The sequence below is a fragment of the Ictalurus punctatus genome, chromosome 20, assembly GCF_001660625.3.
Source record: "Ictalurus punctatus breed USDA103 chromosome 20, Coco_2.0, whole genome shotgun sequence".
Classification (NCBI taxonomy): Eukaryota; Metazoa; Chordata; class Actinopteri; order Siluriformes; family Ictaluridae; genus Ictalurus; species Ictalurus punctatus.
Window position 1 is genome coordinate 21,303,050 of NC_030435.2, and position 19,734 is coordinate 21,322,783.

At 40.7% G+C, this 19,734-nt stretch overlaps 1 protein-coding gene across 2 annotated transcripts in view; it reads right to left on the minus strand.

The window, feature by feature from the left end:
* Positions 1-339: 339 nt before the first annotated feature.
* Positions 340-19,734, minus strand: part of pde1cb (phosphodiesterase 1C, calmodulin-dependent b) — a 99,122-nt gene continuing 79,727 nt past the window's right edge. For both annotated transcript variants that reach the window (XM_017496096.3, XM_047162495.2), the window contains 11 exons: positions 19,497-19,637; positions 17,446-17,546; positions 16,059-16,187; positions 15,809-15,910; positions 14,520-14,640; positions 9,556-9,637; positions 9,294-9,414; positions 8,603-8,778; positions 6,193-6,396; positions 4,561-4,623; positions 340-3,752 (listed from right to left, as the gene is read on the minus strand). In XM_017496096.3, the coding sequence (XP_017351585.1) occupies positions 3,736-3,752; positions 4,561-4,623; positions 6,193-6,396; positions 8,603-8,778; positions 9,294-9,414; positions 9,556-9,637; positions 14,520-14,640; positions 15,809-15,910; positions 16,059-16,187; positions 17,446-17,546; positions 19,497-19,637 (1,257 nt within the window). In that variant the 3' untranslated portion in view covers positions 340-3,735. The remainder of the gene's footprint in view (positions 3,753-4,560; positions 4,624-6,192; positions 6,397-8,602; positions 8,779-9,293; positions 9,415-9,555; positions 9,638-14,519; positions 14,641-15,808; positions 15,911-16,058; positions 16,188-17,445; positions 17,547-19,496; positions 19,638-19,734) is intronic.

A 19,734-nucleotide genomic window follows, 5' to 3' on the forward strand; every position in this document is an offset into this window, starting at 1 on the left:
TTGATTATTAAATAAGTAGTACAAATTAACAGTGACAACTGAATCGACCTGGTTTTCTAAAAGCATTGCAACAGGCAAAGCAGACGTTCGAGTAAAAAGCGACCTCAACACTCTGTTCGCTTAAACAAGCTAACATCGAGCGTTTACACCCTGCTCACGCCACCCCGGTGGAATCTGTTCTTTGTTAGTCGCGTTGCGGTAAACTGTTCCTATCAGACCATTTTTGTGCTAAATGCATGTCACATCCATTCAGATCGCAGATTTCAGTAGAAACACGAAACCGAATCATTTCCTCATAAAATGTTTCAAACCAAAAACCATTTGCGTTCACCGTCCACGTTAAGCGCTAACATTTTGTTCATTTACCTCAGAAGAAGAAGAAAATCAAACATAATATACATACATTTAGTCATGTGTGTGTACAGTATACAAATAATAATAATAATAATAATAATAATAATAAAAATCCAACTAAACTAAACTATACATTTATTTACAGGTGCTAATTTGGGGCATGTGAATATAAGTAGAGAAATAAGAAAAAAAATGACATACAATGAATCTAGGAAACCACAAATGACCACAAAAGGTATCACAAATCAAGCCCCGGGTTATTACAACATTATGACTTGTAGTTGTTTTTTAAATGCATAAGATTGTTTGAAATGAATATTCAGCAGAGAGGACAGGAGAGGTTGTTGAGTCTAGTGGAGAACACTGACAGCATAATGAAAGAAGAAGAAGAAAAGAAGAAAAAAAAAAAGGACAGGACTGTATTAGAGGTATTTCACATAATAGAGTATCAGAAGTTGAAGTTCACTGCGTCACATTGTAGATATTGCAGACAATGCACAGTGGTATGGTTAAAATCTACACTTATTTACAGCTATAATATAACCTAGTCATTACTGCTAACAATTTATCTGTGTAACTGGACAAGCAGACACTTGCACTTTCCTGTGGTGTGAATGACTTTCCGAATGTGTGACTGACTCATGTGGTGCAACTGTCCTGTGGTGCCACTGACTGTCCTGCTGTGAGACTGAGTGTCATGTGGTGTAACTGTCTGTTCTGCTGTGCGACTCACTATAGCTCCCCCTAGTAATTTCATGAGGATTCTCTGAGGATTGGCAGTTTATTGTAAGGTTCATCATCAGGTGACTTCAATGTCAGGTACCCTCAATGTCCTGCTGTATGACTGACTGCCTTGTGGTGCGACTGACTCATGCGGCGCAAATGTCATGGAGTGGACTGACTGTCATGTGGTGTTGCTGACTGTTCTGCTGTGGGACTGACTGTCCTATGGTACGACTGTCTGTCCTGCTGTATGAATGTCTGTCCTGCTGTGTGACTGTCTGTCCTGCTATGTGACTGTCTGTCCCGCTGTGGGACTGTCTGTCCTGCTGTGTGTCTCACTGTCATGTGGTGCGACTGTCTGTCCTGCTGTGTGACTGACTGTCCTGTGGTGTGAATTACTGTCTGACCAAGTGTCCTATGGTGTGAATGACTGCCATGCACTGCAATTGACTGTCCTGTGGTGTGACCGAATGTCCTATGGTGTGACTGACCTACTGCCATGTGGTGCGACTGTCTGTCCTGCATTGTGACCGACTGTAATACTTTGCTATTGACTGTCATGCCATGTGACTGCCTGCTCAGTTCCAAAGCCAGAAGTGGAATCAACGTGTATGGGGTTCATTCGAAAATACTGCCACTTTTTCTGAGCATGTTTCGTAAAAGCTCAGGCTTGATCGCAGTGGTGTCCATTTACAGTAAAATACACATACACAGTGTTGTATTTTTCAAATCACAAACCCTATTTACAACCAGTGATGGTGTAGCCAATCCACTTGTGTCATAAGCTGGGTTATGGGTTATAAGCGGACACATTTTTTTCTTCTTCTTTTTACAAAAAAAACGGATACTGTCACGCTCAAAAGTCTAGAGCCATGAAACAGGATTATATTCGAGTGTTTGTTGAGAATGTTTATTATCATCGCGCATGATTAAATCTGAAGTGTCTTATTTTTTCCATCAGAAAAGGATCAAGGAGTTTAAACCCTTATATAAGATCACACATGTGCCCTGCCTTGGGAAATGTAGCAGCTTGTATTATAAGCATGTGTGAGATGTTTATCAAGGTTCGCAAACGTTCAGGACATCGAATGATTCTAATCTTAATAAGTCAAAGTGACTGTAAACGTAAAAATAGGGCTGGGAAGGAAATACTAGCAATATCTAGCATCATAGTACCTTTTTTTTTTTTGGAAAGTATTTTGGTGGACCTTTCTTTGCAAAGTTTTTTTTTCTGTATTCTACATTTTCACTTTCTACCACAACACTGTTGAATTCTTGAATCTGGTTGGTCAGAAGGAACATTAGATCAGGTTGATATGAAGAAGCCTTCGATAAAGTGATGACTATTTACCATTTTGGGAAGGAGTCTCCAGTTTCAGTGCTTTGTAACAGTCAGTAGGTTTTCCACCATGAGAGAGTCTAAGGACAGAGAACGTTGCATTTTGACTGTTTCTTGGTAACATTACATGCTACATTTTTTTTGTTCTTATTAACTACAAGAGGGGGGGGGGGGGGGGGGGGAGTCTGGTGACAGAATGACTGTTTATAGAGCTTCTATAATGTAAACGATTAACTTGCCTCTAAATGTTCTATAAATGGTTAGTGTTGGCAGATTATAACCATTATAAGAGCTTTGTTATAAGAGGAATAAAAATGTTCCTCGCATAACATTGACTATATTACTCGTCGTGTTTTATCCCGACGAACGATATCATTCGTTCCATTTGAAAACGTCCTGCCTTCAAGATTAGGACAAGTCCAGTCACTTTGACGTACTATTTGTAGCTGGCATGCAGTCTGAAAAAATATAAGTAACATATAAATACTATTTATTATTAAGGCAACAAATATTAATTAGGCAAAATGGTTTGGTACGTTCGTCTGATGAATGTATATAAATAACTTTATTTAAAATGCATTAAGTCTCTCTAGTTGAGTTCCTTGTGTAATGTGGTGCAATAAAGCATCTGGCAAATTTAGGGGGGGAGGTGGGGGGGGGGGGGGGGTTGGCGGGGGGGGGGGGGGGTGAAGGCTGTTTTGTGGATGAGGTTGCTGAGCAGTCAGGAAGCGGCAAATAAATAAAGTTTATATGATGAAAGAGATCAAGCAAAGGCATTAAGAGAGCAGAAACGACCTGAGTCAGCTTCCGCTTCTAACCAAAAAGGCAAGCGAATACGCTGACACTTATGAAAAGGAAAGAAGGAAGAAGGAAAGTAAGAAATAGAGAAGTGGTGGATGGACAGTTAATAGAGGAAGGCACTCTATGTTTTCTTTCCATAGAAAATAACAGAATGAACGTGACGGCAGCTTTTTATTTTTGTATGTGTGTATTTCCCAGCCACTCCAGGCATCGAGACTGACAGACGAGAGTCTAAGACAGGAAGTTACCCAGCGGCTGACCCCCAGCCACCTCACACACTGACACTCTCCACGATCGAGCCACAGATCTGCCTTGAAGAACTTCCATGGAGTCACAGCGAGCATTCAAAAGCCTTTCCGGATGAACAAAGCAGAAGAAGAAGCAAAAAAAAAAACCTAAAACGTGTAAGCACAAGTTTATCCAGCGGAGGGTGCTGTGGAGCTTCAGAACACACAATGCACACACACATTGTCAGGAGGACATGAGTAGAGGCAGAGGCACTCTGTCCAGCGCCCACGCTAGTCCTTTTCCGTCTCTGTAAAGAGAAATACCAAATATGGTAATACAATATCAATATATACCACAGTGCTTCATTCTGATTGGTCAGAACATGTTGATCAATTTTTTATTTCTTTTTTTTATAACTGCAAGAAGTTGTCAAAACATTACTGCGCTCGTTCTAATAAAATATCAAACGTAAAGTTACAGTTTTACCTGTCTCCGACAGTCATAAAGCACTCACACTGGAGAGTCCTAATAAAAATGCATAATAAATCTCTCCTCATCGAAAATTGCACCACAGCAAGGATACTATACAAACAATAACGTATACGATGGAGGGAATTAAACGTGTGATTTGGATTATGGACGTGATTACTTTCGGAGCTGCTGACCAATCAGATTCAAGGATTCAATAGCAATGTGGTACAAAGAGGAATAAAATCAATGAATTCTGTAATGATTAGAGTAGCCTGGGTAAAGAATCCACATCCAGGGGACAAGTGCTGCCGTTCGCGTACCTCTAAGGCCATTTTGTATTCATTTCAGCCTTTAAAGTAGTTCTTTCAAGTTACATTAAGAGGAAATGAAAGAAAATAACACCACACATGATCACTGTACGTGATTTTGGCCTCTGTCTGTTGGCTGTGCATGGCCTCGCATGTTTTACTCCTAGACTTTCCAGGTTGATAAACGACGCCGATGTTAAAAACGTCTACTGAGAATAAAAACAAAATAACAACGACTACAGGACATCTAGAAGAAAGAGCTTCGAATATAAACAGATATTCTGATCTGTCTAACAGTAGTCTGTTGCGTGTAGAAGACGCTGTGTGGTGGTTTACCTCTGAGAGCTTTGTCCTCACCATCATCACTTCCTGGTAATGCCACATCCTCTGACACCTCGCCTGTTTTAACAGATAAATGGTCAAACACATATGTGCACTGGCTGAACCTGACTAGAAAAATGTAGAAGTAGGAGATAAAACCAGACTAGCACCTTTGTATCAGTGCTACACTTTCTACACTAATCTTACACAAACCACACATTTCCTGGACCTGGACCCTTCCTTGCACCATAGTCACATAATATCCACAAAATAACAGTGTGAATGCAGCCAAGATTCAAAATATGCAATGCAACACATTTCAAATGTCTTCAGATGGAACTTCAGTACGTAAACAAACCAAAGAAAAACCCTCCCAATATAATTACATCATAGCGCATCATGTGGTGTCTTTAATGAAATAACCAGCAGGCAAAATCATCATTTTTTGATGTGACAGCCATTGTTTAGCTCAAAACAACTGAACACAAACACCACAAGAGTCTCTTGGTTAAACGGAACGAGCTGATTTGCATCACAAGCACCATACAGTACAACACGCTAGCCGTGAATGCGTGCAGTTACCATCTTGTCAGATACCATCTTGTCAGTGGTGGAAAGTGTACAACAGACAGTGCTGTAACAATTCACTCGAGTAAAAGTGAATTGTTTTACTTTTAAATGACTCAGCGCAGAGTAAACGAAGAGACGTGAGGTAAAAAAAAAAAAAACTACTCGAGTAATTACACCACGATTTATTTATTTATTTATTTTTACATCTCTACAACCAACACATCAAACATGAAAAAGATTTATGTCGATGGAATGAATTTTTGGACAATTAAATGAGCTATGCTGCAGTGAACACCACCTCCGTGAAGAAAGGTAACGTTAGCTGGCTAGCTAGGTAACTTAGCCAGATGTTGTTGGGGTTTACTTTGCTAGGTTAATTCATACTAGCAAAGATGCTCCTTACATATGATCCTGAACGTTACCTATAGCAGCATGTCAGATATTCGGAATTTAACACATTAGGCAGTCACTACCGAACATCAAAGTGACGTCTTAAGGTTAGAGCTTTCGTACTGTGAAATATCGAATTAGAAGAACTGCGTAGCTAGTCTAGCTCAGTCAGCTAGCTAATGGCTTGCCCTGTACATGTTTCTTCGGGTTGGATGTTAAGCTCTGAAATGGTGATATCTCCACTGGATTTGGCACACATAATTTATCATTCTGATGCATTTAAAACTGAAGATACCTGATAAATTAGGGCTCAAGCGTCTCTACCGGCTCAGGCATTGCTGCTGCTGAATCAGCATTTGGCACGTGAAGTTGAGATTATCAGCAGAAACGGCTTTGTTTCGACCGGGTCATGAAATTGTATTATCTAACATTCGGACATACTGTCTTTTAAATGGCTTCCGAGATTAAATTAATTATATATCTTTTTTCACTCTGTAACAGGAAACTCAATAGTAAAAGTACTTTGATTTAATTATACTCTAGTAATAAAACAAGAGTAGTTCATTACTTTCCACGCCTGGGTACAATGCATGAAACCAGGTGTAGAGGGGAACCTGGATATTTGATATATTTTGATCTTTGAAAGACTTTTTGGTAATTACTCAGCATTAAATACTGTTTACATACCGTTGTGTAGTTGCTTGCTGCCCTGCATTCTTGGTGTGTTTTCTGCATTTTCAGTCTCGCTTGGACCACTCGTCGTCCCTCCAGGCTCTGGCTCCTGTCCTGATCCCTCACTCTTTGGTACTGACTGGTCCGACCCCGCCTCTTCCTGGCCTGCCTCCAGCTGAGCCATCTCCTCAGCCTCGCGTTTGGCTTTCTCCTCTGTTTCTGTTTCAGGAAATGGAGACACATAGTTGATTAGTTCTCCATTATAGTGTTCAATTATTTTGAAGCACCTTAATAAACCTCATCCCTATCGAAATTATTAGCGCCAGAACACAATCTTAATGTGAAGAGACAAAGCGGAAATCCGATGGAGGAACGTCACTTTTACTATCGTTTCACCTTTAGTTAAAACATAAACGGACATTTTTACCCAAACATAAGAGTTATAACACTTATTCAGAATTACAGAATGACATCGTTTTATATCCCCAACACCATACCCAAGCTAAATCTACAGAACAGCTGAAACTGTGATCATATTCTTATTTAAGTGACTTTAAGTGAAATACAAGACTTTTGGTACACTTGAGGCGCTGAGCACTAATTTGCGTGTGCAATTTGATAAATCCACAGCGAGTGGGCGTTCTGTGGGTGATTTACAAAGAATAATTGTGTGAAATATGTCGCATGCGATGTAGGGAGAGGAAACAATGTGTAAATGAGATCATTGCACGTGCTAATTGTTCTTAATAATTGCCATTAGTTCAGCTCTCAACGAGGCGAGACGAGCAGAAGAATAAAAAAACCCCGAAACTCGAGTATCCGAGGTTAGCATACATGCTAAAACATGTTCAAAACGCAATACGTCTCAAGTGTAGACATGAGTGTGTGTTTGGTAATAACGTAAATCCGAATGAGAACCGTTTCGAAAGCTCTGTTTGAATGCTGTTAGTGTCAGAGCTGTGAAGATGTGGTCTCATGTGAAACCAACTTTAAAGATGAAGTGAGTAATGTGTCTGAGATACTTTCTGACTTTACTAAGGCCTATTTTCAATTAACTTTCTCATTAGTAAGGCTTGGTTTTATTTTGTTTTCGATTGGCAGAAATGGGCTTCCACAAATTTATTACCTGCCATTCAGTCATATTAATTTGCGCCCCTATTTTCAGTTCCCAAAGTGACTTTCAAGCTGCAGCAAGTCACACTGTGTGTTAATCCACTCGCAGTGACACCACTAAGTTAATCAATTCGCATTGACACCACTAAGTTAATCAATTCGCATTGACACCACGAAGTAAATCAGTTCGCATTGACACCACTAAGTTAATCAATTCGCATTGACACCACTCTGTATTTAGCAGCTTTAGAGGCAAACGACTCAAGCTGCATATTCAGCAAGGCATTTAGAGTCATTTCTATCTGTTAGTAGATCGTGTGTAGATTAGTAGATTCAAGGTGTAATTAAATGAATTTTTCACATCCATCCTCAAATTACACTCATTAAATGTGTACACACTGTTCGGCCATAACATTAAAACCACCCGCCTAATATAGTGTAGGTCCCCGTTGTGCCACCAAAACAGCTCTAATCCGTCGAGGCATGAACTCCACAGTGTGGAGACCTCTGAAGGCGTGCTGTGGTATCTGACACCAAGACGTTAGCAGCAGATCCTTTAAGTTGCGAGGTGGGGCCTACATGGATCGGACTTGTTTGTTCGGAACATCCCACAGACGCTCGATCGGATTGAGATCTGGGGAGTTTGGAGGCCGAGTCAACACCTTGAACTCTTCGTCATGTTCCTCAAACCGTTCCGAACAGTTTTTGGAGTGTCTCAGGGTGCATTATCATGCTGAAGGAGGCCAGTGATATTAGGGAATACCATTGCCATGAATGGGTGTACTTGGTCTGTGGCAAAGTTTAAGCAGGTGGTAGGTGTCAAAGTGACATCCACATGAATGCCAGAACCCAAGGTTTCGCAGCAGAACATTGCCCAGAGCCCATGCCTCCGCCAGCTTGCCTTCTTCCCACAATGCATCCTGGTTTCTGCTTCCAACACATCAACGTCGAGAACTGACTGAGAATTTTCTGCCCAATATATTCAACTCCTTCACAGGTGCCATTGTAACAAGATAATCAACGTTATTCACGTCACCATACAACTTTCTCCCACCTTTCACATTTGGGGCTAACCAGAAATCCTAGAACTTCACTTCAAGAGAAATATATTTCAGTTCTGGAAATTGTATAGCTTTCAGAACTACATATCTTGGTGAAAGGGTTTCTCCAGCCACCACATGTTCATTTCTGATACCTTCTATACATTTTGATTGAGATCATTTGTGGCTTCCCCCCAAGAGTCGAACTTTCACTCTCAACCACTACATGACACAGAAGTTGTGTCAGTCTCTCACCACTGAGTCTAGCTCACCTTTGGCAGCACGAGCCTTCCATCTCTCACGGTTCTGAAAGACTTGCTCATTCCAATTGGCCTTGAAGTTCTTCAAGTCCACAGCCAGCAGCGAGCAGTTGTGGGAAGCACTGCTCTCTGAGGCCGGGCTGTTCACGTTCGCCTGCTTTGTTTCTGCCGTGGAAATGCTGCTGAGACTGGAGAGATACAGCAAGAGGTTAGAGGATGTAAAATGAAAGCGCATGAGCTGATGTTATAAGTCGGTGGCTATAAGAATGTCGACATAGCATTCAGTCACGATAAGCACGGTGAGAAAAATGAGCTACGGACCAGTATCCATCTAAATGACACCATGCTGTCGTGATGTCAAAGGAAGCTGTGAGCTTCATTTCTCCATTGCATTTTTCCATCACAAAGATTTGAATAAATCCATGACGAACACTTCAAACTCTGATGGAGAATTAAAGAATCGGGAGAGTGATTACGCACTGCTTTATCTATAATTAGCCCTTTGGTTCCTACAGTATATCTGAATTGTCTTGATTGTATCAGCTCAAACAGAGAAAAATCTGCATTTAATTGTGCTTAGCTATGAGAAATTAATGACAACGCATCACAAGCTGCCTCACTGATGGATGGATTAATTTAATTAACTGCTGAAACAAATGAGCTGTTGAATGAACCAACAGAATCAGGGACTACAGGTCCTGACCTCGACCGGCGGAAGCCGGCAAGGCTGGAGTGTGTTGCCTCGTCGATGAGCGGTGTCACGATCTTCTCCGTCATGTCTGTGAGGACGGTGAACGTGGGGACGACGATGAAGTCGATGAACCCTGCATACACGGAAAATTTTAGTGCCGCAGAGGTTTGCAGCGTTAATGCCAGAATAACAGAGTTTCCCTTCGAGACTCTGACAGAACAATATTTACACATTCAAATGAATCAGAACCAGATTAAGTATTCACACTGCTCACCGATTTGAGACTGAGCCACCATGGTGGACTTGCGGTCACACAGTGGTGAGAAGGGCAACCCCAGCTCTGTCTCTTTATCACCCTGAACATAAACGGAAAACAGGAAATTAGCCAATGACAATGCAATGAAATCACAATAAATTAGTTATGCAGTAAATGATAGCACAGTTTAGCTGTTGCTGTGAGTATAAGTGTTAAATAGGTGTGTAAACGTTCACACATTTGAATTGGTGTAAGGGTCTTTATTTTTACTTTTTGATATTTTTGATACAATTGTAAAGAAGGTGTGGCCTATGTGCCTGTCAGTATCTTAGAAGAGGTGTGGTCTATGTGCCTGTCAGTATCTTGGAGGATGTGTGGCCTATGTGCCTGTCAGTATCATGGTGGAGGTGTGGCTTATGTGCCTGTCAGTATCATGGTGGAGGTGTGGCTTATGTGCCTGTCAGTATAATAAAGAAGGTGTGGCCTCTGTGCTCGTCAGTATAATAGACGAGGTGTGGCCTATGTGCAGGTCAATATCATGGTAGAGGTGTGGCCTATGTGTTTGTCAGTATCATGGTGGAGGTGTGGCTTATGTGCCTGTCAGTATAATGAAGGAGGTGTGGCCTCTGTGCTCATCAGTATAATAGAGGAGGTGTGGCCTATATGCCTGTCATTATGATGGTGACTATGAGGCTTATGTGCCTGTCAGTATCATGGTGGAAGTGTGGCCTATGTGCCTGTCAGTATCATGAAGGAGGGGTGGCGTATGTGCCTGTCAGTATCATGGAGGAGGTGTGGCCTATGTGCATGTCAGTATCATGGAGGAGGTGTGGCCTATGTACCTATCAGTATCATGGTAGAGGTGTGGCCTATATGCCTATCAATATCATGGTAGATGTGTGGCCTATGTGTTTGTCAGCATCATGGTGGAGATGTGGCCAATGTGCCTGTCAGTATAATGGGGGTGGCGTGGCCTATGTGTCTTTCATTATCATGGTGGAGGTGTGGCCTGCCAGTATCATAGAGGAGGTGTGGCCTATATGCCTGTCAGCGTAACAGAGGACGTGTGGCCTATGTGTCTGTCATTATCATGGTGGAGGTATGGCCAATGTGCCTGTCAGTATCATGGAGGAGGTGTGGCCTATGTTCCTATCAGTATCATGAAGGAGGTGTGGCCTACATGCCTCTAAGTATCATGAAGGGGGTGTGGACTATGTCAAGTGTTCCCAAACTTTTCCAGGGCAAGGCCCCCCAAATGGAATAAACATTTGACCGAGGCCCCCCTTTTGCAAGATGTCTTTAAAACACATAAAAAATACAGACTTCTGAATATATCCCCGTTTTTTATTAATAATTACATCTTACATCTTTACATTACATTAGGAATTGATTGTGCGTGTCTGTGTGTATGTGGGTGTGTGGTTGTCTGAGAGTGAGAATTTATTTTTCACTCCAAATTGTTGAGGCCCCCACTTTGAAAACCACTGGACTATGTGACAATAAAATTTAGCAGAACAGTCACGTAAACAGCACGCTGGAACGCTTTTACCTCAGATTATTGACTGACAAATGAAAAATAAATATAAGGAAAATAAATCATTTGTGATGTGCTGATATAGAAAAATAATCCACACTGGGGTGGTCAGAACACAGCACCTTGTCATGAATCATTTTTCTATTACAGCATGTCCTGAAGTGCGTTAATCCTTACTTATTAAATGGATACCTAAAAGACATCGCTTTAATTTAAGTCTCTGTGAACAACAGGTCAAATAATTCACTAACATTGAACCAACCCAGTGAACCTTTAGCAGTGTAGTGATTCGAGCTGCAGCTTTAGATTGATCAGGATGTCCTGGTGTGTTCATCTGGCCTGCTGTATAAATGGATTTTACCAGCCTATACAGCTGTGCTTCGATGCATCATTTAAAACCCCTTCCTGTCTGCGAAAGTGAGCATGTGTACAAAGCTAGTGACGTGTCAACCCGCTTTTTTCAGACAAGTGTGAGCCATCGCTGCTCCTTAACCTCCTGCCCAGCGTTTCTCTACCACTGCACTGCACACATCAGGCCTGTGGTGCAGCTGACATACACACACGGTCTCTCAGTCTTACACTCACACCCCCACACACCCCCACACACCCCCCCACACACACACACACACACACACACACAAAGGTTTTACGCATATTTCTACCGCTTACCCGTCTCTTACAACCCCCCATACTCACTCATGCACCATGCACTCACACACACAGCTCTTTATTTTTCTCTTTCTTCCTCCAAAACACACTGCTTTTTACATCACAGGTTCTTTCATTTCACTGATTGTCTCTGCAGCCAAAGTTACGGCTAGAGGAACACAGCGAGTTTCACTCTTACTTTCAAGGTTCTTTCCTGAGTGCTGTCTTCAATCATAAATCACACACACTTACATAAAAAGAGACAAGAGAGAAAAAACGAGTCTCTGTTTTTTCACGCCCTCTTTCATTTTCCAAGCAGTTTACACCCTTAAAATAGCACTGTTACGCATTTTGCTTAGTCAAAATGACAACAACAACAAAAATTGTGCACCATTTTTATCCTGCCAATGCTAGGTGGATGCTAATCTAATGTTGTGAGAGTGCTAGCATCTTCATGAGGTAAAACAGCAGCTGTTAGCTTTATGTAACTTGCAAAAGTTTTGATTTATTTACATGAGAAGGGAAACACAATATGCTCACTGTTCAGGTGCTAAAGTCATAGAACACTATTGCTAGGCGACTCATTAATAAATTAGCTAATGATTGAAGCTAAAGATTTCACTAGTTGTCTTAAAGCCGGTCAGTGTTTTAAATATGGACAATGTAAAGGCATACTGACAGTAGAAACAAAACATAGGTGTCAGAAATAGCAACATTTACCTCAGATATTTTGCTAAACGACTAAGATAAGCACCCATATGACTAAAATGATGCTGCAATTGCACCTAGCATCAGCTAGAGCACCCTGGATGGGAGATTGCTAGTCAGCTACTTTTGCTAGCTAACTGGAACTTTCTCCTCATGAAAGCTAAAACAAACTTGCACGTTAGGTCCTACTTTTAGCAAATTTGGAAATATTCGTCCTCATTATTTTCATAATCAGAAGTTTATGCATTATTCAAAAAAAAAAAAAAAAAAAAGTACAGTACTTGTCTCATCTTTCCATCATCGATATTTGATTATGGTTAAGAACATTTTGGGGGTATTTTACCAGTTTTCAGTACTTATGTTCTTTTGTATAACAATACTACATAGTTACGTGACTTAAGACACAGATTTTAGTATATGTATTTAGTATTTAGTATTTCAACACGAAGCACAGGTGTAGACGTGTAGAGATAGGGCTCGTCTTAAATCCCACTTCTGACCAATTTAATCAGTTATATTTCCCAAAATATATATACATTTGCAAACCACAATGACACTATCCATGTCAAAGCATTCACTGAAGATGAGTGAATGTAGTAAATGCAACACGAAGCACCATGCACTCATGGCAATGACTTTTTAAATACAACTCTCCAGCCCTGTGTAAGAGCAAGAGGACCGGACTGAAGAGCTAACAAGTTAAGACAAAGCTGAAAGACTCCAAATCTGTAAACTGGCATTCTTCTTATTCATCTTTTTTTTTTTTTTTTTTTTTTTAATTTCAGTTATCGTTACATCCTGTCTGTGCAATTTCACAAACGCAAGGTCTCCGAGTGTCTCTGATTGGTGTCTGGTCTAAGTGGCACAACTCTTCTTCCTCCCCCTATAGCTAATGTCGCAACTTTGATAACGCTTGTTTCTCAAGTACTAAGAGAAAACCACAAGAGGCCATGTTGCTCTTTGCAACATGTTTCTTGCAGTGTTCTATTACAGTTTACTCACTATTATTGCTACAGACCACAGACAACGATACTGAACAGCAATGAATTAAGCAAAGCTAAACCTCCGTGAAACGTATGACCTACTTGCTCACAGATCTTAATGTGACTCTAAATGTGTGCTTTACGAAAGACAGGCGAAAATCCAGGGTAAAGCCCTTATTCTTAGATTAAAGATGCATAGACAGCACTAGTATTAACTGTAAAACATAAATATGTGATGTGCTCCAAGGGAATAATTAGGGTGACAAAGAATAGATTGGATCTAGATTGGTCCAATAAAATAAGGTCATTCCTAACATTTCTCAATTCAGTTACGTTGGGTGGATTTTCAATTTATAGCGCATTAAAAATGAGGTAATTTAAACAAAATTGCTAAAAATGTAGGATGTTTAAAAGCTTTTTGACTGGCAGAGTAAGCTTTACATGACTTGTGCCAAGAATGCCGCCTGTTCGTGTAGATAGCAGACCACAAAAACTTTATAATCCCCTTACAGAAGATGTAGCACTTTATGTCCAAAACAGAAATTTAGTTGCATAATGTCGCCAATTAATTACAATTCTGAGAAGTTTTTATATCATCTCTAGTTTGACTGACAGACTGCCTTGGTAGCAGTTTGTAGCACTTCCTGAGTCTTAGAACTTGTGTTTACTTCTAGCGTTTTGTGTTCTCACTGCAACTGTTGTGCCCTTGCTTCCTGTCAGTTACTGGACTCACTGTGAGCCTTTTTTAACAGCTCGGTCCTCCTAGCTTGGCAATTTGGATAAAAGATAAAAAGCATCCGCCAAACGAGTAAACATAACTGGCTAATTGCATGCAAATGGTAAGCAAAGTTGTGAGCACAGAACAAAAGGGCTTTTAAACAACCCACTCAGACCACTCTCTTTTCTACAGTCCTAATTATTGAATAAATCAATATCCTACTTTAAATACTACTGTGTGTTCTCCTTGAAAGGTCACATGACCGGATTTGTATACCGTTCCATGGATGCTAATAAGCTTGTACAGCTTACTAGCATCCATGAAACAGTATACAAGACAGCGGCAAGTAAATCGACCCCCCACCCCCACCCCCCAACCCGCACACACACACCTGTCTGAAGAACTCCTCCAGCAGTGAGCTGGTCCAGCGGTGATGGAGGTCCCAGTTTTTGGCTGGATGGCTGATATCAGCAGTGTGTAAGACCAGAGAAAGTGCTTTCGGTTTGTCAATTCTGTAAATGCAACACACACACACACACACACACACACACACACACACACACACACACATGCAGCTGCCTATTAGTTTGCACATATTTGCATTCAAATAAGGTTGTTGGTTTTTTTTTTTAGCAGGTAACTGAAACCCGGCACCACATTCATTTCAGAAAACACATCTATTTGCTATGTGTCTAAATGTTATGGCCCCTGGCTCTTATAATTTCATGTCTGCCTCCATTTCGTTCTGTTGAATTTTTCTCTATCTGTATTACTTATTTAGTATTTGATGTATGTATGTGTGTGTGTGTGTGTGTGTGTGTGTGTGTGTGTGTGTGTGTGTGTGTGTGTGTGTGTGTGTGTGTGTGTGTGGTGGGGGCGGGGTGGGGTGGGTGTAATGAAGAGAAATAGACGCAGGTTAATCAATAGAAATCTCATTCCAGATAGTCCAGAGTAAATGGCAGAGAAGCAAGCAGAGAACAGATCAATGGAGAGAAAAAAAAACAGAAAAGAACAAAAGAGAAAACGAGAAAATAGAAGAGTACGTAAAAATGTTAACGTCTGAAAGACGAAAACATGGAGAACATGTACAAGAAGAAAAGACGAGAGTTGGTAAATGAATACGATAGGAAAGAACAGAAAAATGGGAGAGAAAATAAATGATCAGAAGAGAAGAGAAAGAGGACAGAAAAGAGAAGAGAAGAGTAAATGAAATAAAGAAAAGAAAAAGTGTAGAGAAGAGTAAAGAACAGAAAGGAAAAGAAGAAAAGAGATTAGCAAAGAAAAGAATAAAAGGAAGAGAAGACAAGTGAAGAGAAGAGAAAAGAAATAAGAGAAGAGAAGATTAAGTAGAGTAGAATAAAGAAAAGAAAGAAAAAAATTAGAGAAGTGGTGAAGGGAGGGAAAAACAAGAAAAGGAGAAGAGAAGAGGACAAAAAAGAGAAGAGAAAAGAAATAAGAAAAGCAGAGAAGAGTAAAGAAAAGAAAAGGAGAGAAGTAAAGACACTAGAAAATAAGATGAGTGAAGGCAAGGAGAAGAAAGAGCAGATTAAAGAAAAGAAAAGAGTAAAGAAAAAACAGAAAATAGAAGATAAAAAAAGGAAAGTAGTGAAGAGGTTAGAAAATAAAAGACGTGAATAGAAGAATAGGGTAGAGAAGAGAAGAATAAACAGCTCTTCTCACCCCTCTGGTTGCTGTAGGAAGTTCTTCATGGCTTTGACTTGCTGGAAATGACACGACATGTCTGTAGCCAACACCATCTCCACTACCAGAGCCCTGAACTCCCTGAGAAAAAAAAAACACACCTAATGTTTAAATTCTCTCTCTCTCTCTCTCGCTCTCTCTCCCTCTCTCTCTCTGCTTATAATCACATCTACACGTTCGTCTCTCTGTCTCAGTCGAAGATGCTGATGAAGCTATAGAGGTGCTGTACCTCCAGTCATCTTTGGACAGGTTGTAGAGGATGTTCATCTCGTCGTCGTCCTGTAGGAGGCGATACGCTGCGCTGACGTGGTGGCTCTCCAGCACCGAGCGGTCGTTGTACAGGATCGCTGTGTCTGACCTGGACAGCGGAGATGTACAGTTTCATATGTTTTACGATCGAAACATCTTCAACAAAGTTGAACAAATTTAGCTGGATTAACGTGTCCATTACACGCAACTCCTCCGTAAAAACGTTACCTCCATATCTAGCTTTAGCTAGCTCGTTTCTTGATGAAGATTTTGGGTGAGCTATGTAGGTTTGTTAAAGCAATAAATTAGGCATCTCAGCTAACTAACTAATGATCGTTAACTGCTCAGCTGAAATGAAACGGCGCTGCGAAGAAGGTGCGCCTCGGATCAAATTCTGGATTGCTCTTAAAAATTGACGCATCTCACTCAGGGGGTCTATTGGCCAAAGCTCACATCTCTATAGTTATGACATATGGTCTGCATGGTTCGTTTAACGGGTGAAAAATAAGAATAAGGAAAACCTCTGCAAAAAGAAACTTTCGGTGCTTGGACCCAAAATAACCTGCATGGGTTTTTTTGTTGGTTTGCCTCAATCGTCCTATTATTCTTATTATTCGGTTCTTTATCTTATAACATATTATTCAGTAACTACTATGGTAGTTATACTGAAACTTTTTCCTCCTGATCATCACCTTAATTTGTTCTTGGCCAATCCCACCCACCAGTCGCCATATACCCCCCGGGTGTAGGTGTGTTAGTATCATATGTGTGCAAGGTTGGTGGCATATTTATTGATTTCTTAAGGAGAGTCTCTATGCATTTACTTCTGTCTAAAATCATTTTTACATGGAGCGATTCATTACACAGTAAAGAACATAAATTATGGCAGCAAACTCATGTCAGGTGACATTTTACAGACATTCAAATTCAAGCTATCATTCTACATCTTTCCGGAATATTCTTTGGCATTGAGTTGCCAGTGTGTTTGGATGGTACTTGTTGTTGATAATCCACTACCCAAATATGAAGATTTACACCAGATTTAAATCTACACCAGCTGATAACTAGTAACTACGCTACGTTTAATCAACCTCTCCATTTGTCTCTCACTCAATTCAGCCCTCTTTTATTGTATTATCCATTTGACTCTGCTTCTGGTCAGTTTGTTATTGAAAAGACACGACAACTCATTTTTCCCCCCACGACAACCGTGCTTTGCCCAGCAGCTCAGCAGCCCTTCATTAATCTTATTCTCAGTGTACGAGTCTCACTGCAGGCTCTGGGCATGTCACGGCTTTTCTGAACGACTGCACCGAAGACCGAGAGAGTCACCGCATGGCCGGAAGCGTTTTTCTTTTTCTTTTTACCTGGTCTGGATGTGGAAGTTGTTTGTGGTTCCAGTGTGCTCGTAGTCGTGTACTGCTGCAGCGAAGATCAGGGCGAAGATCTCCAACTCCGTCATCCAATGCTGCGAGGAGAAAATAGACAAGATGACGGAAGAAGGTTAGGGCAAAAAGTTCTGATAGCAAAAGTGTATAAAGGTCAACGAACTCTGAAATAAAAGCACAGAACATAGTAATTAAACTACAAAGAGTTAGTAACATTTTTTACCATCAGGGTATTTGACCTTTGGCCTCCAACTCTTTAGCATTCAACCTTTCTTACGTGCAGTGATGCTTTGCAAAGAGGCGAAAGCGTTACACACGGACAAACGACTTAAGCAGAAATAGTTCTTTTCAAAAAGATTTAAAAATATTTTTAATAATAACACGTTTCTCTCGACAGGTTTAATTACAAATCTGCAAATTCAGCGGCGAATATATGTCAAGATATAGATTTTAGACTTCCACTACATTAGATCCCAGGTAAAAATAATAAATTAAATATATATATTTTTTAATAATAAAAAATATATAATAAAAGATAACACGGAAGAAGAAGAGTCTGTTGCGTGCTATTTTACTAGCGCTCAACTAGCTTAAGCAATGTTGATGATTGAATTTTTGGTAAATTGATGTCGTATCTTTGCCCTAAAAATTACTCAGAGGATCAGACATAACAGATCGCTTTGTTTCAACGTGACCTGTCGAAATGTTGCTACATAATAGCACAGAACACCACAGCTAACAGCACTGAAAGCATAGTGGATGTTGGATGGCTGTAATATATGAACATGTTTCAAATTTGCATATCCGTGAATATTCATATTCTGTACGATCACTGCATTTTTGAGGTTAAAGAGAGAAGGTTAAAGAGGGTAAAGGCATTGAGTGGGATGGAGGGCATTCTCTGTCTCCCCTGTCAATCACAACGACACTGGACATAGGCATCTGCGAGCGACAAAGCATGTGTTAGCCTTCACCCCTTCCTGGTTAGTAGGTCTGATACGATGAGTGCTGGATGGTGCAATCGAGTTGGTGGGGCAGGTGACCAAATTAGGGAGAAAACAGAAATCAAACTGAATCTACTGTATATTATCATCATTAATGCTTTACATTAAAGTTCCCTTCACTAACACTATATTATGTACAGAAACTATATTATGATCTGAGATGTTCTAGTCCAGTGTAGTGCTTTCTTTAACACAAACACACGAAAATATGCAATATTCAACACATTGTTGTTTTTTTTAACCAAGCTGATTGACCAAGGTGTGCTTTTATGAATCAATAAAGTCTCAAAAGACAAATCACCCTGTAAACAACAGTCTAATGATTGACCTTTAGATTCCAAACAAAGCTTGAGGCCTAGTGTGTGTGTGTGTGAGTATGAGAGAGAGAGAGAGAGAGAGAGAGAGAGAGAGAGAGAGATGAATGGTCATCCTGTTGGGGCTCTGTATAATGCAGTTATACGCTATGAACACATGAAGTATGTGGCGGTGACAAGCTGTCACAGTTATATGATTCATTTGAATGAGGAGGAGAGAAGGGTGGAGGACGTCAACACGTCGTCCAACAATCCCCAAAGAACGGACAAACAATTACTAGGTGCTTTTCTGTACTCAGAGTCACTAGCTTAAGTCACTTTTTAGGTGTATAATGACCATAGCCCATGTTTCTCTATGTACAGTGTGTCAGCCACGTTTGAGTGATTATTGTTGGTCTTAATGAATGTGGTCCTTTTTAATTTATACACGGGGTGTCGGGGGGCTGAGAAACCAGTCGAAGCAACACAATTACCAACTGTAGCGTTACTATAGAAACGATAACGTACCAAAACGCGGGCGTTAATATTAACCTGTGCAGACGAGACTACTGTCAGAGCTGCTGTTATAGAAAATTAATCAATGCCTTCTGACCAATCAGATTGGAGAATTCATTCCACATTGCCGTATAAAGCAAGTTAACATATGTATTAATGAACATTCTTTAAATGTACCTGTGTGTGTGTGTAAGTGTGTGTAAGTGTGTGAACGTACCACCATGCCAGTCTTGAGCATTAAGTAGTGTACGGTCTGCGTGACGTCCGCAGCGTGGATGAGATTGTGATACGGGTTTTTATGCTTGCTGTATCCCACTTCCAAAGCCTCCACGAAGGACACCAGAGCCGAGATGGGAATCTGACACAGACCGAGACGAAAAGCACATCATCATCACACCTCCTCCACATCACTCGGAGTTTGGAGCGAGTCGGAAACTCCATAAGACGAGCGTGTG